The sequence below is a fragment of the Sphaerodactylus townsendi genome, linkage group LG01, assembly GCF_021028975.2.
Source record: "Sphaerodactylus townsendi isolate TG3544 linkage group LG01, MPM_Stown_v2.3, whole genome shotgun sequence".
In the NCBI taxonomy this organism is placed as follows: domain Eukaryota; kingdom Metazoa; phylum Chordata; class Lepidosauria; order Squamata; family Sphaerodactylidae; genus Sphaerodactylus; species Sphaerodactylus townsendi.
This window is the reverse complement of record NC_059425.1, coordinates 182674036-182698320: the sequence shown is the minus strand read 5'-3', so window position 1 is coordinate 182698320 and position 24285 is coordinate 182674036. Positions and strand designations below refer to the sequence as shown.

The window sequence follows — 24285 nt, the reverse complement described above, 5'->3', positions numbered from 1 at the left end:
TCTCCTGCAGGAGAGAAAGGGGGGATATAAATCCAAACTCTTCTTCTTCTTCTTCTTACATGTATTCATAAAACACACAGATATTATACATTTAAAAGTGGTAAATCTGTTTCATCCTGCCCTGATACTTGGACATACTTCTTGGAAATAAAACTAAATCTGAGCAAAATCTATTAATTATCCATCCTCGCCACCTGAGCGTGTGGCCGACATCTGACCTGCTTATCAGATAGATGGAGCCACTGCTTTTAGAAATTGAAAGGTTAGGATTCCAGAAATGTCCATCTGCTCTTTCATTTTCTATTTTTGCATATGTTTTTCTCTAAAACCAACTTGTAATCCAGATAAACAAAGTTGATCTCAAAAGTGACCTTGCCGTTTGCTGTGGAAAATGAAGCTCCGATCTAAATTTCATAGCCTCAAGGGGATTGAGCTGCGGCCAAAACCAGCAGGACCTTATTAGTGGTGAGGCCTTCATTGTGGAAGTTCACCTTATCTGTTTTTCTCTTTGCAGGGATGTCAACCATGCCTGCTCAGTTTCCATTTTGTAAACATTGATTCAGCCTTCCTTTTTGGAACAGTTTTGTGGGGTTGGAAAGTTAAGAGTTCTGCTTCTGTGCCACCTAGATTATGGAGTTGGTTGATGCAAGGCACAAGTGATTACCACAAGTTTAGATGCCTGGGTGGGGGAGTAGTCAAATTCATGATAGCGTTTAGGCATTTTAACAATGCTGCTTCCATGAACTGGCACTGTGCTACATGTTCGTAATTGATTTTGTAATTCATTTCCAAGAATATGTCCAGGAATTCAGTGGTCCTGTATAAATAACCAGGAAAGACTTTGTTGGTCTTCTTCTGTACTTGCTTGACACATTGACTATGCAGTCAAGGAATGGTCTTGTTATCATCTAGGTTTAAAGCAACAGAACCTCTGACCTATTTCTTGGACATTTGTGTTTGTCAGTCCCGGCCATATTGCTCAGAACAACCATGGCTACCTTGTGGTTCTCATGAATGTTGGGTTCCCTGCTTCTTTACAGAGGATGGTGGAATACTCACAGCGGATCTTGACGGGCACGTGTCCCACCACAAGGACGATGAAGAGCAAATTGCAAAATACCGAGAACTTCTGCAGAGCATCCAGGAGAAAGAGAAGAGGCATCGAGAAACTGATATGGAGATGGAGATCAAGTGGGTTCCAGGTAAGTGACTTCGGTTCTTTGCAGTGTTCATTCTTCAAGTCTGTTCCCTTTCCAGTACCCACCAGCTTCAAATCAACTGTAGAAATATGCAGTCATTCCTCAACGGGAACTGGCATTGCTTTACGTCGTTCTCGTTCCAGGACATACTAGCAGAAATATTAAAATATTTGTTCAAGGCTAAGCTTTCAGTGTCGGTGTTTGCTAATATATTCAGTTGAGATTTGAACCACTCACATGTTTGAGTGAAAACATATTTGAGGAAGAAGGACTGTCGAAGTTTGTTTTTAACAGAGACCAAGTTGGCTATTGCTTTTGTAGCCTCGGTGATTTTCTATTTCCTGAAAGTGGCACGAGTTGCCAACTACCGACCCACAGTGGGCCTTTGTGTTCTAATGTGCGTGTGGAGAGATTTTCAGTAAGCATGGCTGTTTCCACAACGGTGCTTCAGTGATGCTAATAACTAAAGTTCTCCTTCCTGTGAAGCTGCTAAAAGCCAAGGAACAGACCTCAAAAACAGGCATCGGTTAGATAAGCTTTATTTCTTTGTAAAAATCAGCCTTTCACTTGGGCCTTTGAGGTTAAAACGAAGAAACTATTTCCAAAGCAGATCAAACAATAATAATAAAGGTTGGAACCCACAAAGACTTATAGTGGGTATCTCATATTTCTCTGTATACCTTCCCCCACTGTTTCTTCTTTCCTTCCTCCTGACTGCCCCTAAATCCTTTTTTTGGCTTTCTTCGCTGCTCATCGCCTTTTACCTGTCCCCCTCCCCAACTACAGCTGTATTTATTATTTCACTTATACCCACTCATTCTCCTGTCTTCTATTTGATCATTCTCCTGTCTTTCAACATCCTGTTAGGAAGCTTAGGTTGACAGCATATGACTGGCCCAAGGTCACCCATTAAGCTTCCATTACAAAGTGGAGATTTGTACCTCAGTCTCCCAGATCCTAGTCTGAACCTCTAATCACTGAACAACACTGGCTTTCATGTGGCGGCTGCTGTATAGTAGTAGAATAATAGACCAGCTGGAACTGCCAGTGGTTGTTGCCAGACCTAGCTCTGAGAAGTCCACTCTCAAAGGCCAAAACAGCCCTGGAAAAGGCCCTGCTTCCTCCCCTTCCTGTTACTGGCAGAAACCCAGGCTTGAATGCTGGCAATATTGTTATGGTTGCCTGGCCACCTGTGCAGTGGGCACTGACTGGGGAGGGTATTTCTTAAAAGTACAGATGCTATCCTTCTCATTATTAAAGATTGCTGATTTTTTTCTGGGCCTTTTCTCATGTTTATAGAAAGATTTGTCTTGGGTGTCTATGGCTCCAGACTTTGGATTTAAGTATCCACAGTTAAGGCCACGTTGAGATTAGATAGCGTGATGATTCCAGGAATCCTTTATCTGAGGCCATTTCAAGGGGATTTAAGTTGGAGTTAGCCACTTTGTGACACCTCAGCGAAATGTCTTACTGGGGAAGGAAGAATTATATTTTTGAGGATGCTTCTATCCTACTGCTGGGCAAGGAGGAATTCCACCGCACCTTTTGATAAGGCCTAATGAACAACATGGGGAAAGCAACGGCAAAACTACCCCACAAAAAAGGCTTGCCTGTGAAATCACTGCTTGCAGGGTCAGACACGACTGAAGGGGAAACTTTACCTTTAATGAACAACAACAATAAAAGGGTATAATTGGTCTATCTGCTGGCTGTGGCAAAGAACAGCATGCAAAGAAATTATCTTATAATAATAATTGTGCTGTTTGTCAAGTTGCAACTTACTTATGGCAACTCCTCGTGGGGTTTACAGGGCAAGGCCTCGGCGTAGCAAGAAACGGGCTTGCTTGAGAAAGTATTTTGGATTCTTTTCTTGTGGGGAAGGTGGGAGCCCTTGGAAGACTTGAAAATGACCAGGTTAAATTGACCAGACCAGAAATAGTGTGCATCGCTTCTAAATTGGGTTTTGGAAGAATCCTTTTAAAAACAAGTAGTGTAAATTATTGTCGAAGCTTACAGGGGACAGGAAGGACGTGCTCAACACTCATCTGGGATCTGATTTTTCTATAACTTTTTTAAATCGAAAGGTTGGAAATGTTGACTTATTGCATGCGTTTGAAAGGACGGATGTCAGATTGACTAGCCACATGGTAGTTGTCTGTTTCATGAGCAGCAGTGGCGTCAGAGGTTAGGAGCTCATGTATCGAATCTGGAGGAACCGGGTTTGATTCCCAGCTCTGCCACCTGAGCTGTGGAGGCTGATCTGGGGAATTCAGATTAGCCTGTACACTCCCACACACGCCAGCTGGGTGACCTTGGGCTAGTCACAGCTTCTCGGAGCTCTCTCAGCCCCACCCACCTCACAGGGTGTTTGTTGTGAGGAGGGAAGGGCAAGGAGATTGTCAGCCCCTTTGAGTCTCCTGCAGGAGAGAAAGGGGGGGATATAAATCCAAACACGTCTTCTTCTTCCTCTTCTTCATGAGAGGCGGTATAGAGTTTATATGGTGCTACCACCTCAGTCTCATGTGGAAAACTATTTTTGGGAAACGCTCTCCGTGTGGGGAAAAAATAAACAATCCGCAATAAACAATCTGCATGTGCTCGTTGTCCTCAGTGTTATTTTTTGCTCTGCGGTTCACGGCCTCCATTTTCTCCAGAACGTCTTTCTCTTTTTTGATGGAGGAAAAATCCAAATTTCATGGCACAAAAAGTAGCCCAACCTTCCACGTGCTAAAGAAAATTCTGAGCAATCCATCACTGGGGTGCTGTGTGGTTTCCGGGCTGTATGGCCGTGTTCTAGCAGCATTCTCTCCTGACGTTTCGCCTGCGTCTGTGGCTGGCATCTTCAGAAGATCTGATGCTGGGAAAGCAAGTGGAGTATATATAGCTGTTGGAGTGTCCAGGGTGGGTGAAGAAACATTGTCTGTGAGTAACAAAGAAGACAGCCAGGTCAATAGGTGAGGGCATCTGAATAGAAGTATGAGTAACAATGAAGTCTGTAGCATGGGAGTAACAATGAAGATAGCAAGGTCAATAGGTGGGAGCATCTGAATAGAAGTATCCAGCTCCACACAAACATAGGATGACTATAGACCAGGGGTAGGGAACCTGCGGCTCTCCAGATGTTCAGGAACTACAATTCCCATCAGCCTCTGTCAGCATGGCCAATTGGCCATGCTGGTAAATGATAGGAAGTGCTGGATTCCTGATTATCAGCGCGAAACTCCAGCTCTGCCAACACCAAAGTGATTCCAGTAGCAGTGAAAGCCTATCGTGCAATACATCACTGTCCTTTGCGGCACTTGAACATCTGCACTGATGGAGAATAATTTTTGTGTGGTGTTTTTTTTTAAAAAAAATCAATTTAACATGTGTGTTTTGTATCCACAAGCTCTGTTGAAAGTGAACGGTTCCTTTTATTTCTTCAGCTATGTCCTGTTCAGCCCCCTCTGCCTGCCTCCAGACAAACCCTTTCTTTAGTCGATTTGGCCTACCGTTTATGGGAGAATCTAATCTGCGGAGGAAGTTGAATCCCTTTCTGGCTTCCTGAAAGGCCTCGTTATCCCCCAAGCCCGACTTTTCCAGATGGAGCAACTGATTTCATTTTCTACACAGCTGAATAAGAAATTTCGAAAACTGGTTTCTTGCGTGCGTGCTTTCGTACTCCCTCCTAGTATAGTTCAGCACGTCGCTTCTTATAAAGACAGATAATCTGATTACTTGGTCATCGCCAGATGTGATAACTGGAGAAAGGCCATTGTGATAACTCTACGGTCAACAACCCAACTAGTGATAACCATTTATTTGGATATTTATATCCAACTTTCCCCCTCATTGTGGGCCTAAAGGGGCTCATCCAGAGGTGGGATCCAGCAGGTTCTCACCAGTTCCCGAGAGTGGGTCACTAATTATTTGTGTGCCCCCAGAGGGGGTTACTAATTGGATCTGCTTTTGCGTTAGAAATTCCATTAGGTCCAAAAATCATGAAGTCCTGTTGTTTCCTATGTGGCTGGTTAGCGAAGGTAGAAAACGGGATAATTCTCCCTGTTGGGCTGTTTCAAAAACATCTTTTAGAACTATGGTAAAGTTCCTTGTTTAAGGAAAGTATCCTTCTTTTGATTTCTAGAAACAAAATTAAGTATTTGAAAGTATTAAGTATTTGACAGGCAGTCAATTAGAGGAGTGTAGGGGTGAGCCCCGCAAACCCAGCAGAGCCTCAGAGGGAGCGCAGGAATGCCTGTGCCATCTGTGCCCTTCTGTGCGCACACGCTCACCTGTCACAAGACCCCCATGAGTCATAGGTCATGAGATGCCTGACTCACTGTCACAAGATGTCCCGGACAAAGGGGTGCATACCCCCAGGTATGGATTGGAAGGCCCGGACAGGAGCGTTTCCTCTCTCACTGTCACGCAGCCGCCCATGAGTCATGTGCACTGTACAATATTCTCCCACTCTCCGCCTCGACCCGCCTCTTGGCAAACCCCTAATAAAGGTGCCCAGGAGCCAAACTACATCCACGAGTAGCCAGATCCACGGATCATGCTTCCTACCACTGGCTCTCTCCACCGGATGATATTGCTGCGTCTCGCCTCTTCCTTGCAACCCTCGCGGGCCAACTTCAGAGGAGAAGTAGTTGTTTCTGTTGGCAGTAGACGATAGGACTTGCTATAATGAGTTTAAATTATGGACAGAAAGATAACAGCTGGAAGTTAGGAACTTTTTTTTTACAGTAAGAGTTTTTTACAGTAACAGAGGAATTATTAATGCCCCGCCCCCGGAATGCCCGGCCACACCCCTGTCGTGCCCCACCCATCCCCATTGGCGCTATGCCACTGTTTGAATCCAACCACCATGGGAACCTGTTACTAAAATTTTTGGATCCCACCACTGGGCTTATCACAAAATTTCCAGGAAGGAGGTTAAGTTGAGAGTGTGTGACTCGCTCAAGGCCGCCTTCCAACCACCCGTGACAGAATGAGGTTTTCAACCTAGGTCTCCCAGGTACCAGTCTGATTGTCTAAACACAGTGCTTATGCTGTCTTACAGTTCTAGAAAAAAGAGATTTGGAGCCCCTTCCAAAGGGAAGGGGCAATTCTGCCATTGGCGGCGGTGTGGGGCCACACTGGTGGATTTGCCCTCCCCAGGGCACTTACCTGGGATCCAGAGGCAGGCAACCGTCCCAGTTCTCCATGGTCGATTCCGCACTTGCGTTATCGACCTAAGTTGGAGCTGCGTTAAGACCCTAAGGTGCTCCAGCTGGCAACGCACTGGGATGCGGCGGTGGTTTTGTACCAGCTTTGCCCCGTGTAACGGTCAAATTTCCGACTCCAGTTGGGAACTACTACTTTTTCAGGGAGCCACGCTCGAACTCAGCTCAATTCCAGTAAAGTGCGGAATCTCTGGTGCCAGGATCCCCCCATTCAGCCAATCACAGCTGAAGGTGTTTTGGGCATGCATACAGCCTGGCCAATCAAAAAGCGCCACCTGCCGTCCCTCCATTTCCTGTGGCAGTTTTTTTTTATAGCAGGTGTGGGATGAGGCCGGCGAACATGGCCATAGAACAGTATGTCCAATGGCGGAGCGAAGCCCGGTGAAGAGGCACAGGATGATTCCGCCCTCCGAGCTGGGATCAAGCTGGTTGCAGTGGGGAACGACAATGGCTTCGACCTAGGTCAGTACCCTTCTCAGGGAACTGGGTCGAACCTATTTTACTTGTGTGCGGAATCGCCCCATGTCAGCGGGACGCAGCACTGAATGCTGCATCCCTGCACCCCCACCGTCGGTTTAGTAGGGGCAGTCCGGGGGCATGGCCGGGGAAGAACCGACAGTTCTCAGCTTCCACCCAGCCATTGCCTCTTTACACCGACATCCAGGGCTTTGGACTAATGCCACGTTTTCGGTGGCATAAGTCCATTAAGCCCAATGAGGACTTTTCAACGGTAGGGAGGGGTTTTTTAAATGTTTTTGGCCTCCCCACACAGCTGGAAAGACCCCTCTGGAATGGCGGCACTGCATTTAGGCACCCGACCACTTGGATGGGGATGTTGAATTTGTTCCCTTCCTCGTTTTTTTAATTCCGCTTAGCAGTTTGATAGCATTTTACTTTAAAGTGCCATACTGCTGTTTCTTTCATCAAGCACATTTAGAACAAGTACGTTTAAGGGGATGAAGTGAAGAAGGTAACCATTTTCTCTTAGGTGAAGAGGCTAGTGGGCAATATCTCCTCTGGGCTTCCACTATGCCCTTTCCCCTGATTTGAAGGACCTCTGTCACACTTCTCCTCACCAGCACCGTGCTCACCTTGCCCTTTGTGGTCCTGTTTGAACACAACTCTCCCCTTTGATCATGAAGTTGCTGTGCAGAAATTTACCCGTGGCTACAATTCTCTTCTAAATGGGTGACTGTTAAAAGAGTTAAACATTCTCCCGTGACAAAAAAAAAGTACTGTTTGACCTTCTGCTTAATGTCCACTATGAAAATAACATGAGTGTGTCTAAACCAGTGGTGGCGAACCTATGGCACGGGTGCCAGAGGTGGCACTCAGAGCTCTCTCTATGGGCACGCACAGAGTCCCCCCCACACACATCTAGGCTGGTCTGGGCCACTGGCTCGATTATTAGCATTAAACCTAAGACCTAGTTTTGGGGAAGTAGTGTAGGTAACCCTGTTAAGCACTGTTAAACCCCACTGATTTTCATGCGAAGAACTAAAGCGCAATCCTTTACCTGGGAGTAAGCTCGGTTGCTTCTGAATAAACCCTCCTAGGGTCGTGATTGGAAGAGTTGCATTGGAAGAGTTGCACGGTTGCTTCAAAGCAAAGCCACCGACTATCACCAAGCTTACTCCCAAGTAACGCACGCCTCGGAGCCAACCGTTTTTTCTAAACTAAAACCTCGGTATTCGGGTTAAACTGCCCTGTTGGCACTTTGCGATAAATAAATGGGATTTGGGTTGCAATTTGGGCACTCGGTCTCGAAAAGGTTCGCCATCACTGGTCTAAACAAACATGCTTGTGTATTAAGGCTTGGATCGAAATTCACCCGTTTCTCCACCGTCATCTGCAGCATAGAATGGCGCACCAGTTCCTCTCGCCCTCTGGAGTGGCTTTTCTGGATCCCTAGGGGGGCAAGAAAGCCCCTGTGCATGTGCAGAAAACCGTCAACCGTTCTTCAGACCGAAGCCTGAATCTTTGCAAAGATTTGCTAATTTTGAGACTTCTTTCGGTGAAGTTTCTGAATAGGTGTGTTGATTTTTTTTTAAAAAAGTGTTTTTGATAGCTTCCCATAGCTTTTTCAGGCTTTGGGGGTGGGAGCGATGGAGCTGTTCAGTATGCGTTTCTGTGAAATGCCCCTCCCCTCTCCCCCGCCCGTCACCTTTATAAAGTTGTCACTTGCTGTGGATGAAGAGGATGTTTCTTTCAACCCAGCATTTAATGGGATATCCCGAGTTCTTCCGACTGTTGACAGGCCAAGATGTGGGAACTTCGACTTCTTAGATCGCCTAGATGACAAGAGGGCAACAGAGAGATGAAAATCCGAGTTAACAATTTGATGGTCTCAGCTCATGTGGCATACATTGGGGGGCGGGGACAGCAACCGCATGTCCTTTAGATCTTTCAGTTCTTACAGCTGCTGAACATAAACTAGTTTATGAAGCAACTTGATAAATTCCAGCAAATGAGAAGATAATTGTTGGACTCCTTTAATTCTTTTTCCTGGTACTGGCCACTCCAGAATGATTTATTGGTGTGGGTTTCTGCAATTTCCATAGTCATGCTAACAACTATTTTTACAGCAATCAAATTACCTTTGAAGCTTTTGAGTCTTGGATTTCCTTTTCTATCAGGAGTCCTCTGTTTCTAATTTATAAAGTGTGCTTCCGTAACCAAAGAGGCTGTTAAGGTTTAATAAACAATGGTACGTATGAACGTGGCATCTTTTCTTCCAGTGAAATCAATTGCTCCCTGCGAAAAAGGGTGTATAAATAAGATTTACCTAGAGAAATTAAAGTTATAGAGGTACACGCTCTGGTTACCATTAATCCTTCCCAATCTCCGTGGTTTTTTGATGCATTACCAGTTGTTCCAACTCCCTTTTCTATCTGTTTCTGCATCGAACGGCCTGAAAAAAAACTTGTTAAGATGTTGACAGCCATCGATTTGAGCAAAATGTACCCGTGACGTTGACAGGCTATTGAGTGGATGAAAAAAAATAATTAGATCTGAGCAAAGTTGGTGAGAGGGAAAAGGAAACTGTTGTTCATCCCATGTTGTTCATCCCAAACTCCAGCCTAGTCTAATGGTCTCATGTACATACTGAATAGGAAGGGTAATGAGATAGAATTGTGCAGAATTCTACAAAGCAGATCCTGGGAAGGCAATAAGGGATAGGCAATTTTCGATGACTTCCCTGCAAGATAAGTATGAAATTCTTTAACAGCGGCTCTGCAGAAGTTTCGCTCTACACCAAGGGTCTTCAGACTATGGCCCTCCAGATGTTCATGGACTACAATTCCCATCAACCCCTGCCAGCATGGCCAGGATGGGAATTGTAGTCCATGAACATCTGGAGGGCCATAGTTTGAAGACCCCTGCTCTACACTGTTGTGTCATCAGTATTCATACGGCATTTTTCTCCATTTATTATTTTCTCTGCGTTGTGATGCATCTCCTTTCTTGAACCTTTTAAAGTACCAGTTTTGGTTAATTGCTGCGCAAACTACGTGTGTTTTTCCGGTTGACCTTAGGGCTGAAGGAAACCGCTGAGGAAATGGTAAGGAACAAGTTGGAAGGAAAGGACAAACTGACTCCGTGGGAACAGTTTCTGGAAAAGAAGAAAGAGAAAAGGAAGACCAAGAAGAAAAAGCAGAAGGTAAGGCATGACTGAGTCAGGTGGTTTTCGAGCTTGTTAGCTTCATGAAACTTTTGCCATGTAAGACATATCTGACAAGGGCCCCTGGCATGTCTGCTGTGAAATGCCAAAGAACAACACGTTTTAGGTCTCACCCTGTTCGTGCAGTGTGTTTATTTTGCAAAATTTATATCCTGCCTTTCTGCCCCCATAATGGCCACTCCAAGGGGCTTGCAGATTGTAACATACATCCTAAAATCCCATCTAAACACACACACACCCCGTTAAAACAAACAAACAAAAATCATTAAAACAGTTTAAACCAGAGCTAAAATATGTTCAAAAACATAAAAACAACAGTTAGAATGTATCGTCGACGGCTTTCATGGCCGGAATCACTGGGGTTCTGTGTGGTTTCCGGGCTGTATGGCCGTGTTCTAGCAGCATTCTCTCCTGACGTTTCGCCTGCATCTGTGGCTGGCATCTTCAGAGGATCGGATCCTCTGAAGATGCCAGCCACAGATGGAGGCGAAACGTCAGGAGAGAATGCTGCTAGAACACGGCCATACAGCCTGGAAAACCACATCACCCCAACAATTAGAATGTTGGTTAGGAAGGAGGGATCATTGAAAGGACACCAAACAAAAAGAGAGAAGTCTTCAACTGCTTTTGGACGATGGCAACAGAGGAAGAGTTTGGATTTATACCCCGCTTTTCTCAGCTGTACACATTCTCAAAGTGGCTCACAAACTCCTCTCCCCTTCCTATCCCTTCAGCAGACTCTTGTGAGGTAGGTGGGTCTGAGAGAGCTTTGAGAAAACTGGCCCCAAATCACCCAGCAGAGTTCATGTGGAGGAGTGGGGAAACAAATCTGATCCCCCCAGATTAGAGTCCGCCACTCTTAACTATTGTAACACGCCGGCTCTCAAGGGGGTGGATGGGTCTCCCTGGAAAAAGCGTTCCAGAGTTTTGGTGTCACAACATTACTGGGCAGGCCATTCAACCTCCCTCAGGATCCCCTCCTAATTCTCTTGTGAACTGGAGGGGGCGGGGCAAGTGAGCAGCAGTGGCGTAGGAGGTTAAGAACTCGTGTATCTAATCTGGAGGAACCAGGTTTGATTCCCAGCTCTGCCGCCCGAGCTGTGGAGGTTTATCTGGGGAATTCAGATTAGCCTGTGCACTCCCACACACGCCAGCTGGGTGACCTTGGGCTAGTCACAGTTCTTCTGAGCTCTCTCAGCCCCCCCTACCTCACAGGGTGTTTGTTGTGAGGGGGGAAGGGCAAGGAGATTGTAAGCCCCTTTGAGTCTCCTGCAGGAGAGAAAGGGGGGGGGGATATAAATCCAAACTACTCTTCCTCCTCCCATCACCACACACTGACTTTAAGTGCATCATCAAATGCAGCAAACTCTTGACCATGGCTGTGCATTGGGTTGGATCCAGCAGAAAACCTCAGAGAAGGTCTTGTAGGAGTGGCTATCCCCAGCCATCCCCTTCCCCAATCATCTTGCTGTTTGTATTGAAAACCCTTTCCAAGGTTTCCTGAGCATCTCAGAAACAGAAGACTCCTGACCATGGATGGCCCAGAGTAGCCCGATCTCATCAGAACTGGGAAGCTATGGGTTGGCCCTGGTTATTACTTGGGTGGGAGACCACCAAAGAAGTCCAGGGTTGCAGTGCAGAGGTAGGCAATGGCAAACCACTTCTGTTTTGACCTGGGTGCCCCTGGGTAGCCTGGTCTCATTAGATCTCGGAAGCTTAGCAGAGTCGTCCTGGACAGGAGGCCACCCAGGAACACCTGTCAGGGATGCTCCAAGCTGATCCTGCACTGAGCAGGGGAGGGGGGGGTTGGACTAGATGGCCTGTTTGGCCTCCTCCAACTCTGTGATTCTGAGTCCAGAGTCACTTACAGAGGTAGCCAATGGAAAACCACCTCTGAATGTCTCTTACCTTGAAACCCTATGGCCGTGGTGGCGAACCTTTGGCCCTCCAGATGTTGTGGACTACAACTCCCATCAGCCCTTGCCAATTGGCCATGCTGGCAGGGGCTGATGGGAATTGTAGTCCATAACATCTGGAGGGCCAAAGGTTAGCCACCACTGCCCTATGGAGTCACCTGTGTCTTGGCGGCATTTTCCACCACCAGAAACTGAGTACCGCATGGCACTGCATTGATGAGACAGAACTGTGTAAAATCACTGCTTCCCTGTTATTCTGATGGCTTGCATCAACAAGGGCAATTTAACCTGATTTTCCTGTTTGTTACTTAACAGTGCCCTTTGCAAAGAGGATTTCCTTTGCAAAGAGGATTTTCAGGGCAGACAACAAATTGTTTGGGGATCAGCTTCCCCAGCTCCTTATATCAAAAAAGGATATCGAAGAGATAGAAACAGTGCAGAGAAGGGCAACGGGGATGATTGAGGCACTGGAGCACCTTCCTTATGAGGAGAGGCTGCAGCGTTTGGGACTCTTTAGTTTGGAGAGGAGACGTCTGAGGGGGGGATAGGATTGAAGTCTATAAAATTATGCCTGGGGTAGAAAATGTTGACAGGGAGAAATTTGTCTCTCTTTCTCACAATACTAGAACCAGGGGGCATTCATTGAAAATGCTGGGGGGAAGAATTAGGACTAATAAAAGGAAACACTTCTTCACGCAACGTGTGATTGGTGTTTGGAATATGCTGCCACAGGAGGTGGTGATGGCCACTCACCTGGATAGCTTTAAAAGGGGCTTGGACAGATTGATGGAGGAGAAGTCGATCTATGGCTACCAATCTTGATCCTCCTTGATCTGAGATTGCAAATGCCTTAGCAGACCAGGTGCTCAGGAGCAGCAGCAGCATCAGAAGGCCATTGCTTTCACATCCTGCATTTGAGCTCCCAAAGGTATCTGATGGGCCACTGCGAGGAGCAGAGTGCTGGACTAGATGGACTCTGGTCTGATCCAGCAGGCTCTTCCTTATGTTCTTATGTTAGGTTTTCCTCTGGATCTAGTCCATTGCGTCCGGTGATCTGCCATGGTAGACAGGTTGACTTTTCAAAGAGGCTTATGCGCCTTTACCGATCCTGATGAACCTAGAGATCCCCAGTTTAAAAAGAGTGCCCTGTTCATTGAAGTATTCAAATTTATACCGCGAAGTTCCCAGTGCATTTGCAGAAACCATAAAGGTGGACAAACGATTGACCCACAGGAGTCATAGCAGCCGTGAGCACTTTTCATCTGCCTCTGACAACCAACCAAAACGAGGGGGAAAAAAGTTCTGATTCCAGGGAAAGAAATGCATTAGCGCCAATGCTGAATAATCCTCCTTTGATCTTGCGTCCTTGATAATTTTTGCATTGCTTAAAGGGATGGTCATTCACGCTGGGGAAATATCATTACGTTGAGCTGCCAAGCCTTGGATAAGGATTATAGCATTGTTCAAATAAAAACAAAAGATGAGCAAATTTTGCCTGCAGAAATGTTAGATGCGCTTGGGAAAAAAAACTGGGAAAGCCTTCAAAGAAAATACTCGTTTTGGAGATTCTTTTTGGAAGGCTGACGACATTGTCTTCCGTAATGACTGACTTTCTCCGTCGTTTACAATCAGGAGTAGAGTTGCTAGGCATTAACTGTTCTAAGGGCGCCTTTTGGTTTCTGGAGTGTTTTCCCTCCATATGGGGGAGCGGTTCATTTCAGAACGCACTTGCCAAAGGGACTTCGTTGAACAGGCTGAGGAGCTGCGACGTGTGCCTGATTTTTGGAGATCTTAATTGCGAGACGGTGGGCGGACTTTGCTGCTTGGTTTTTTGATCGACAGCTGTTGAATAGGCCGTCCATTTTCATAACACTGTAGATATGCTTTTGATCTTGAGATTGGTGTACATGTGACAAATGAAGGGATCTTTAAATAGCTTGTGAGTTCTTTGTACATTTGGGTTGGTTTCAATAGTCCCTCTAATCGTCCCCAATGCTGCATGGAACTTAGCCCACGTGGGAGAGTTCTCCCTGCCGGGTGGCTCCCTATCTGCGTGGCACCCATACGATGCCTGTGTACCTGCGCGGCTTACAAGGAACATTGGTCGGCTTCCCAGATGGCTGGTTTCCTAGATGGCCAATTGGCCATGCTGGCAGGGGCTGATGGGAATTGTAGTCTATGAACATCTGGAGCACCATAGGTTGGCCACCCCTTACCCCCTGCTTTGCCAGATAGACAGGAACAAGATCGTCTTCTTCCTGTTTCTGCGGGAGTGCCCTTTCTCTCTCTCTCTCAGTCCTTTTCCTGCCTTTGGGAAGAGCAGACATCCTTTTGCTATTCTGTCTGAAACTTTATTCCTTTTCATTCCCTAATTCTCTACCTCTCCTCTTGTGATCTCCTCTCTGTACTGTGCTGACTCTGCCTCTGTTCCTTTTCTAGTGCTTCTCCTAGGACAGAGATGGCGAACCTTTTCAAGACCGAGTGCCCAAATTGCAACCCATAACCCACTTGTTTATTGCAAAGTGCCAACACGGCAATTTAACCTGAATACTGAGGTTTTAGTTTAGAAAAACCAGTTGGCTCTGAGCCGTGCGTTACTCGGGAGTAAGCTTGGTGCTGGTTGGTGGCTTTGAAGCCCCCGTGCAACTCTTCCAACTGGTGAATCACGACCCTAGGAGGGTTTACTCAGAAGCAAGCCCCATAGCCAGCAACCGAGCTTACTCCCAGGTAAAGGATTGTGCTTTAGTTCGTCACATGAAAATCAGTGTGGTTTAACAGCGCTTAACAGGGTTACCTACACTGCCTCCCCAAAACGAGGTCTTAGGTTTAATGCTAATAATTGAGCCCAGTGGCCCAGGCCAGTCTAGATGTGGGGGGGGGGGGCTCTGTGCGTGCCCACAGAGAGGGCTCTGAGTGCCACCTCTGGCACCCGTGCCATAGGTTCGCCACCACTGTCCTAGGAACTAGCATTAGTTTAGGTACAAGGAAGAGAAAAAGAGATCTCACTAAGAGAGGAAAGAGAGCAAACTCCTCTCTGCTGAGGGATAATGTTGGATGCCTCTGATTTCATGGAGGGCAACCCAGCGCAGGTTGCAATTGTCCTGGATGGGACTTTAGCGCTGCTACTGGCAGGCATGTCCCTCTGGGCTGCCTCAGCCGGGGGCATGAAGAGGGGGACGCCATTACAGTCACCTGAGCAAAAGCGCATGAAAATGGACGGCCACAAGATGGCGCTCGTGTACACTGTCGCCACAGATTGTGCCCAGGACAAAGGGAGCAAAGGCAGCCAGGAGCGAAGCAACATAACTTTGGTTGGGGGGTGCGTGCTGCCTCTGAAAGCAAGTTGACATGTCAGAGGGGTAACATACCACCTAATGCTTCCTTAACCATTCACCCTGACTTCATGGACTTTCTAAGGCCCCTTCCGCACATGCAGAATAAAAAGGTAAAGTTTCCCCTTCAGTCGTATCCGATGCAAAGAGTGATTTTATAGGCAAGCCGCTTTTGTAGGGTAGTTTGCCATTGCTTTCCCCGGCTATTTTTTACCCCTTAGCTATGAGCTAGGTCAGTGATGGCGAACCTTTTTGAGACCAAGTGCCCAAATTGCAAACCAAAACCCACTTAATTATCACAAAGTGACAATTTCACCTGAATACTGAGGTTTTAGTTTAGGAAAAAATGGTTGGCTCCGAGGCGCGCGTTACTTGGGAGTAAGCTTGGTGAAGCAACTGTGCAACTCTTCCAATGGGTGAATCACGACCCTAGGAGGGTTTACTCAGAAGCAAGCCCCATTGCCAGCAACCGAGCTTACCTCCCCAGGTAAAGGATGGCGCTTTAGTTCTTAGCATAAGAAAATCAGTGGAGTTTAACAGCGCTTAACAGGGTTACCTACACTGCCTCCCCAAAACTAGGTCTTAGGTTTAATGCTAATAATCGAGCCCAGCAGCCTAGGACAGCCTAGATGTGGGGGGGGGGGCACTCTGCGAGTGCCCCCAGAGAGGGCTCTGAGTGCCACCTCTGGCACCCGTGCCATAGGTTCGCCACCACTGAGCTAGGTACTCATTTACCGACCAAGAAATGGATGGATGGCTGAGTTGACCATGGGCCAGAGCTGTTCTGTACTCAAAAGGGACATTGGATCAGATCCAGGGGGTCCTTCCAACCCTCCTAATCGCAAGAACCCCCTTGCAATAAGGATAAGGGAAAGCGGAAACCTTGGCTCGCAGAGGCTGCTGTTAATGAGTTAGCCCCACCAGTGTTTCTTCCCCAACCTCAGACAGTAATTCTGATTCCAGGGAAGAAAGGGAACGTCTTTCCTTAACTCAGCTGAAATGGACCTTTCCTTAACTCAGATGAAAAGTACCAATAGTCATTCTCCCCCACCCCCAATAGAAACTGATTGCATCCGCTTATCGCATCTGTATCCTGGCTTATTCCAAGAATTTCAGAGCCTCATACAGAGCTTGGGGTGGCAACACACTCTCGGCTTTTCGCCGAGCTTCAAGACCGAACGTGGATTTCCTCCTGGCCATCTCAAACCAGAAATCACTCTCCTGGCCATGAAGTTGCTTTAGTTCCATCTCCACTGTACTCGTTTTGCAATTTATTCAAAATTGTGACCTGAGAATCTGCTTCCTATAAGAAAAAACCTCCCATCATAGCTGCTCGTTTCTGGTCAGCTTTTGAGCAGAAGCAGCTAGAACAGGGGTCTGCAACCTGCGGCTCTCCAGATGTTCATGGACTGCTGGGAATTGTAGTCCATGAACATCTGGAGAGCTGCAGGCTGCAGACCCCTGAGGTAGAAGCTCCGCTTCTTCTTTCGGACCTGGCACCTCGGCCACATTAGAAAGGCAGAGCTTTTTTCTGAGTGGCGACAGATGATGACGTCATTGGTTTAGGACCCGCTGTTGTTTGTGGTGGGCTGGTTAGTCGCAAGTGGCAGAAGAAGAAGAAGAGGAGGAGGAGGAGGAGGAGTTTGGATTTATATCCCCCCATTCTCTCCTGCAGGAGACTCAAAGGGGCTTACAATCTCCTTGCCCTTCCCCCCTCACAACAAACACCCTGTGAGGTGGGTGGAGCTGTTCCTAAGCCAGTCCTGTTCCTATCGTCAGGCGGCAGAGCGGGGAATCAAAACCGGTTCCTCCAGATTAGATACACGAGCTCTTAACCTCCTACGCCACTGCTATGTAGGAGTAGAAGAGTAGAACAAGAGTTTGCATTTATACCCCTCCTTTCTTTCCTATAAGGAGATTCAAGGTGGCCTACAAACTCCTTGTGAGGCACCTTGTGAGGTAGGTGGGACTGAGAGAGTTCCAAAGAACTGTGACTAACCCAAGGTCACCCAGCACTGCTGCTCCTTTTTATCCTATACCCCACCTTTCTCTCCTGTGACTCAAGGTGGCTGACAAGCTCCTTTCCCTCCCTCTCTGCACAACAGACACCTTATGAGGCAGGTGGGGCTGAGAGAGTTCCGAAGAACTGTGACTAACCCAAGGTCACCCGGCAGGAATGTAGGAGTGCGGAAACACATGTGGTTCACCAGATAAGCCTCTGCCCCTCAGGTGGAGGAGTGGGGAATCAAACCCGGTTCTCCAGATTAGACTGGGCATTAAAGCCATCTTCACTCGCTGTCCGCTGCAGAACAACCACTGCACTTAAAAACAAATACAAAGCCCAGCAGGAGGAGGGATCCGGTCTCATTGAAAATAATCTGGTTCGTTTGGTTGTTTTTGCACATGCGGCTATATTCAAGCTCATCCTGACTCCTACTTTAGTTTCATCGACTTCAGCGAATGGTGGTCGTGGAAATCACTTCTTGTGTTCCAGGTCCGGGCCCTCAGGGTACTGCTTAAAACTCGTATGTGGCCGCTTTGTTTGCCAGTGAAGTTTTACGTATGGCTAACCAGTGTTGGTTGTGCGATCTGTTTCATTTCAGGCTGCTGCTGAGGACATCCTGACTGACGACGAATGCCCGTCTGATGTTGATATGAACGACCCGTTCTTTGCTGAGGAGATCGCGAAGCCAGGTTAGGTGTCGTTCTTTACGTGCCGTCTGCTGAAGGGCGATTCAGACGGCCCAGACGTCTTTTCACAAAGACACTTAAGGAAACTTTGGCCTTTCTTAATCATTGGTAATTGGCTTAAAGAGGGGCGGGATTAAGTAAAAATGGAGTGCTGGCTGTTGTGAGTTTTCCCAGCTGTGTGGCCACACTCTGGTAGTTGTTGCTCCTAACCTTTTGTCTGCATCCATGGCTGGCCTCTTCAGCGGTATATCCAGAGGTGGGATCCAGCAGGTTCTCACAGGTTCCCGAGAGTAGGTTACTAATTATTTGTGTGTGCCGAGAGCGGGTTACTAATGGGTGATTTTGCCACGTGATTTTTGCCTTAGTTACCCCCCTCCTCTCAGCAGTAGCGTGCAGAACTTGAAGCAGTCTAGCAGGAGGTGCACCGGCATGTTTAAAGAATGTGCATGTGGATTTCGGGGGAAAAAAGCACAAGTCTATTTCTCACAATACTAGAACCAGGGGGCATACATTGAAAATGCTGGGGGGAAGAATTAGGACTAATCAAAGGAAACATTTTTTCATGCAACGTGTGATTGGTGTTTGGAATATGCTGCCACAGGAGGTGGTGATGGCCACTAACCTGGATAGCTTTAAAAAGGGCTTGGACAGATTGATGGAGGAGAAGTCGATCTATGGCTACCCATCTTGATCCTCCTTGATCTGAGATTGCAAATTCCTTAGCAGACCAGGTGCTCGGGAGCAGCAGCAGCAGAAGGCCCTTGCTTTCACATCCTGCCTGTGAGCTCCCAAAGGCCTCTGGTGGGCCACTGTGAGTAGATGGGCTCTGGTCTGATCCAGCAGGCTCTTTCTTATGTTCTTATATTTTTAAGTAAAAATTGGAAGATATGAAAATTGCTTAGGGCCTATCTCCTGAACAATGAAGGAAAACACAGCGATGATTGACACCAACGTTGGATTAGTAGAAGTTTATAATGTTGTAAGGCTGGCTAAAAGAGCTTCTTAACCCAACACAATAGAAAATACAGATTTGGGTCAAGAGAGTCCCCTTCCAAAAGAAAATCCAGCTTCCCAGTACTCTGACATCAGACTTGGCGTTTGCAATAAGCTTAAAATATATATCCTTCGATTGGTCTCTTAAATCGAGCTCCCACCGGGCTCCCATCCAAGGGACTTATTGTATCCGCACCTGCTTAGCGTCGGCTGCTTCCCCAAATGCTTTCTCAGCTATTCTTGAGACCCTTAAACTTCATCATGCAAAAATGTTCAGCTTCAATGAAAGCCTAACATTCTGAAACCAGGAAGTCAACAAAGCCAGACTTGCAACTGGAGAGGGAAAACAGCTGATTAAAAGCGTCAGATAGAAAGGGGGATGAGCCAGGTTGGCAGAGCAGTGTCTGATGCTAAGATCTGGAAGTCCCCGGTTCAAATCCCACAAAGCTTGCTAGGTGACCAAAGCCACAAAGCTTGCTGGGTGACCTTAGGCCTATTAGTATTAGTTTGCCCAGGATAGCTGCAAACGAAAATAACAGTAGTACCATGGAAATGAGAAAAACATTGGACAGCAGTTGTGCCTGGGTTCTCACATGAAACAAATGAATACGTTCCAAAAAATTTATTGTGCTTTATTTTTGCACTCCAGATTTCTGTAAATCTAAAATTTAGAGATTGCTATAAATCTGCAGTATTAATCAGTTACAGCAAAAGTTTGCACAGGTTGGACACCTTTATTGCAGATTGAAGTACTGCTGTATGAATAGATGAATATGTTATATATCATCTCTAAAGGGGGTACCAGATTCTACTAACAAGCAAGACCGGTTTTTAAGCAGAGGCTGGGTGAACATATGTCGGGAGTGCTTTGATTGTGTGTTCCTGCATGGCAGGGGGTTGGACTTGATGGCCCTTGGGGTCTCTTCCAACTCGATATGGACTGAAGAAGTAGAAATTGTTTCACAAAATGAGCAAGATACCAGGCAGTTCATAATTTTTGCTGATGAACTTTAGTATCTGGATCTCATGATACTTTTTAATATTTACTCCCTCCCCTCCCCCTCCCTCCCCTCTCCTCCCCTCCCTTGCATGCCACCCCACACTCTCTCCCCTCCCCTCCCTCCCCTTACCTTGCATGCCACCCCTCCTTCCCCTCCCCCTCCGCTAGGGTGGGTGGCCCATCCTCCCCTCCCTTGCATGCCACCCCTCCCTCTCTCCCCTCCCTCCACTTCCTTTCCATGCCACCCCTCCCCTCCCCTCCCTGTGTATAAAAAAAATCTACATATATTGGAGATTGTGTGCACAATACATTTTTGCTTATATAGGCACTCATTTGTTGCATTTGTTAGGCCAGGTACAATTGCTTTCCAGTGCTGCTTTGCCCAGAATAGTTGCCAGGATTTCGGGTGGGACTAAGTGTACTACCTTGGGCCCCCTGAAGGAAGAATGGTGGAATGGCGATAATGGTAGTCAAAAAAGAGGAACAACTTGCCTCCCGTGTTTGAGAAAAGACTGAGAAGGGGATATCACGGAGTTTCTCATCTCCTAATGCTCAGTTGGTGGTAATAGTTGATGGAAATTGGCCAGTGGGCCAGGGCCTCCTTGTCAGCATGACAGAAGTCGACATCCTCCCTTATATCAGGAGCAGCAGTGGCATAGTGGTTAAGAGCAGGTGCACTCTAATCTGGAGAACTGGGTTTGGTTCCCTGCTCTGCCACTTGAGCTGAGGAGGCTTATCTGGGGAACTGTTAGCCTGTGCACTCCAACACACGCCAGCTAGGTGACCTTGGGCTAGTCACAGCTCTCCAAGGAGCTCTCTCAGCCCCACCCACCTCACAGGGTGTTTGTTGTGGGAGGGGAAGGGAAAGGAGATTGTAAGCCCCTTTGAGTCTCCTACAGGAGAGAAAGGGGAGTATAAATCCAGACTCTTCTTCTTCTCCTCTTCCTCCTCCTCCTCCTTAAAAGAGAGAGAGAGAGAGAGAGAGAGAGGAGCTTGTCACATAAAACAATTAACAGATTTCTTTAATACGCCACTTGAAGAAGTAGACGAGTGGTCGCTATCCTGAGCTGCTCCTGCTGACGGGGCAAGTGGTTTATGTTTATAGATTTCAAGGAGGCATTTGCCCCCATATCCTGGGCAATCTAGGATTTTGTTACTTTTCTTGCAAGGGACCATGTTGTCAGTCCTATGCTCCGTCCTTTGGATTTGCTGTCTCTCCAAGGATCTTTGCAAAAATCCGTGTAATTGTGGCTGTTTATTTTATTTATTTAAAACATTTATTAGCTATTTTCCTTGCTTATGGAGCTCAAGGTGGTTTTATCCAACAATGGAGTCCTCCTGTAAAACAGCAGCTTGTAGCCAAGTTGTTAGCAGACTGATCTGAGTGTGACCTTGTCAGTCACAAATATGTTGTCTCTGGCATTTAATGCCTTTATTCTCTAAATCCTAATAGTACAATTTCATATATTTATAATTTTAGGTAAGCTTTAGAGAATTGTAAACGTAATTTTTCAAACTGAATTTTGCATATACGAATTCTAGAGATTATGTTGGTAAATGCACCCATTTATTTTGCTTACGCCTTAACTGGTCTATGAGCATTAAATAAATGGATGGATGAACTCAAGGTGGCTTATAACATAGATAAAACCCTTAAGAGAGCCAGCATGGTGTAGTGGTTAAGATCAGGTGCGCTCTAATCTGGAGAACCGAGTTTGATTCCCCGCTCTGCCACTTGAGCTGTAGAGGCTTATCTGGTGAACCAGATTGGCCTTTGCACTCCAACACATGCCAGCTGGGTGACCTCGGGCTAATCACAGATCTTCAGAGCTCTCTCAGCCCCACCTACCTCACAGGGTGTTTATTGTGAGGGGGAGGAAGGGAAAGGAGATTGTAAGCCCCTTTGAGTCTCCTTGCAGTAGAGAAAGAGGGGAATATAAATCCAAACTCTTTTTTTCCTTCTTCCAAAATAAAATACATTTTAAAAACATTAAAAACAAATAATAAATGTAATCAAATGCAGTCCTTAATAAAACAGCCTTCTGCTGCTTCCTAAAGAGTGCATCCCCCTGAGGAAGTTGCTCTATAACAGTGGTGGCGAACCTATGGCACGGGTGCCAGAGGTGGCACTCAGAGCCCTCTCTGTGGGCACGCGCAAACAGAGTCGCCCCCCCCCCCTCCACACACATCTAGGCTGGCCTGGGCCGTTGTGCTCAATTATTAGCATTAAACCTAAGACCTATTTTTGGGGAAGCAGTGTAGGTAACCCTGTTAAGCGCTGTTAAACCACACTGGTTTTCATGCATAGAACTAAAGCATGATCCTTTACCTGGGAATAAGCTCAGTTGCTGGCAACAGGGCTTGCTTCTGAGTAAACCCTCCTAGGGTCGTGATTCACCCGTTGGAAGAGTTACACGGTTGCTTCAAAGCAAAGCCACCAAGCTTACTCCTGAGTAACGCAAGCCTCGGAGCCAACCATTTTTTCTAAACTAAAACCTCAGTATTCAGGTTAAATTGCCGTGTTTGTTTGTTTGTTTGTTTATTTTATTCGATTTGATAAACCGCCCTACCCCCGAAGGGCTCAGCTTTGGCACTTTGCGATAAATAAGTGGGTTTTTGGTTGCAATTTGGGCACTCGGTCTCGAAAAGGTTCACCATCACTGCTCTATAATTATGGGGATCCCACCAAAAAAGGTCCTATCTCACCCACCAAAGGAGCTTCCTTGATTGATAGGACAGTGGGGAGAGCCTCCTAATTTCCAGGCAGGAACACACAGATCTCGAACTCATAAACAATATATGGATCAGATAGCCAATTCCCCCCCCCCCTTTTTTTTCTTGAAGTGTCAGAATGTAAGCCCCAGAATGTAAGCCTAGTGGGTCTTCATACAAGTCTTTCAAAAAGTACTGAGACATTTTGCAGCCAGCTTCCAAGGCAGTCAATGTGTGTTTCTTTCCAGTAATGTCCAAAAAGGTTTCATTCACTTTTTAAAGAAGCATTTTTATGGTTTTGAGAAAGCCGTCTGCTCTGTTTGAAATATCGGGCAAACATGAGAGAATTGCTGCAGCCGAACGCCACTCCGAGGCCCTGCTATAAATCCCTTTTTCACAACTGTTCCAGCCTGGATTATTAACTTTTCAGTAGTAAATTTATTTTTGCTGCAGAAGGCAGCATGGATATTTCCTACTGGCTGATGATGATGGAAAACAAATTCAGATGAACGGCCCCTGGTGGGCTTGTAAAAGAGTTCGTACAGATTTAAGAGGGGAAAGGCATACTGGAATTCTTACTGTCGTTTAATATATATATTCAGCTTTTTATCATACCCACACAGTTACTTTATGAGATGGTGAATTTGAGGGCTGTTTCTGCTTGAATCCTGGCAAGAAGCTGTTTGTAGGAAACGCGTACAGGGCCGTTGTTGGCTTACTCAAAGGTTTTCATGCTGTGGGTGATTTTTATACTGTTTTGATAGATTTAATTTCCATGGGGAATTTGTAACAATGAGTTCTGTTGGCTGGGCAAAAGAGTGCCTTTAATACAGTGGCCATTACTACTGTGTTTCCCTGAAAATAATACAGTGTCTTATATTAATTTTTGCTCCCAAAGATGCGCTATGTCTTATTTTCAGGGGATGTCTTATTTTTCTGTGTTCTGTTCGTCGGGCATGCTTCCAAACAAAAACTTTGCTATATGTCTTACTTTTGGGGGATGCCTTATATTTTGCACTTCAGCAAAACCTCTACTACGTCTTATTTTCAGGGGATGTCTTATATTCGGGGAAAAGGTAATAAGGAGCAGCAGTGGCGTAGGAGGTTGAGAGCTCGTGTATCTAATTTGGAGGAACTGGGTTTGATTCCCAGCTCTGCCGCCTGAGCTGTGGAGGCTTATCTGGGGAATTCAGATTAGCCTGGACACTCCCACACACACCAGCTGTGTGACCTTGGACTAGACACAGCTTTTCAGATCTCTCTCAGCCCCACCCACCTCACAGGGTGTTTGTTGTGGGGGGGGGGGGGGGGGGGAAGGACAAGGAGATTGTAAGCCCTTTGAGTCTCCTGCAGGAAAGAAAGGGGGGATATAAATCCAAACTCTTCTTCTTCTTCTAAGATGACAGCAGTTATGCTGGATGGATCTGATCAGTGGTCCATGTGGTCCAGCATTCTGTTTCACGCCGTGGCCAACCAGATGCCCGTTGAGGGCCTCTAAGCAGGGTGGTGAAGCCAAAGCTTTCCCCCTCTTGCTGCCTTCTGCCTCTGAATAT

The 24285-nt window shown here is 46.6% G+C and overlaps 1 protein-coding gene across 2 annotated transcripts in view; it reads left to right on the top strand.

Annotated features, from left to right (window-relative positions):
- The window catches only part of ESF1 (ESF1 nucleolar pre-rRNA processing protein homolog), a 97167-nt gene that overhangs the window by 55382 nt on the left and 17500 nt on the right, over nucleotides 1-24285 (top strand). For both annotated transcript variants that reach the window (XM_048501294.1, XM_048501284.1), the window contains exons 9-11: nucleotides 1041-1202; nucleotides 9943-10067; nucleotides 17940-18030. In XM_048501294.1, coding sequence (XP_048357251.1) covers nucleotides 1041-1202; nucleotides 9943-10067; nucleotides 17940-18030 — 378 coding nt within the window. The remainder of the gene's footprint in view (nucleotides 1-1040; nucleotides 1203-9942; nucleotides 10068-17939; nucleotides 18031-24285) is intronic.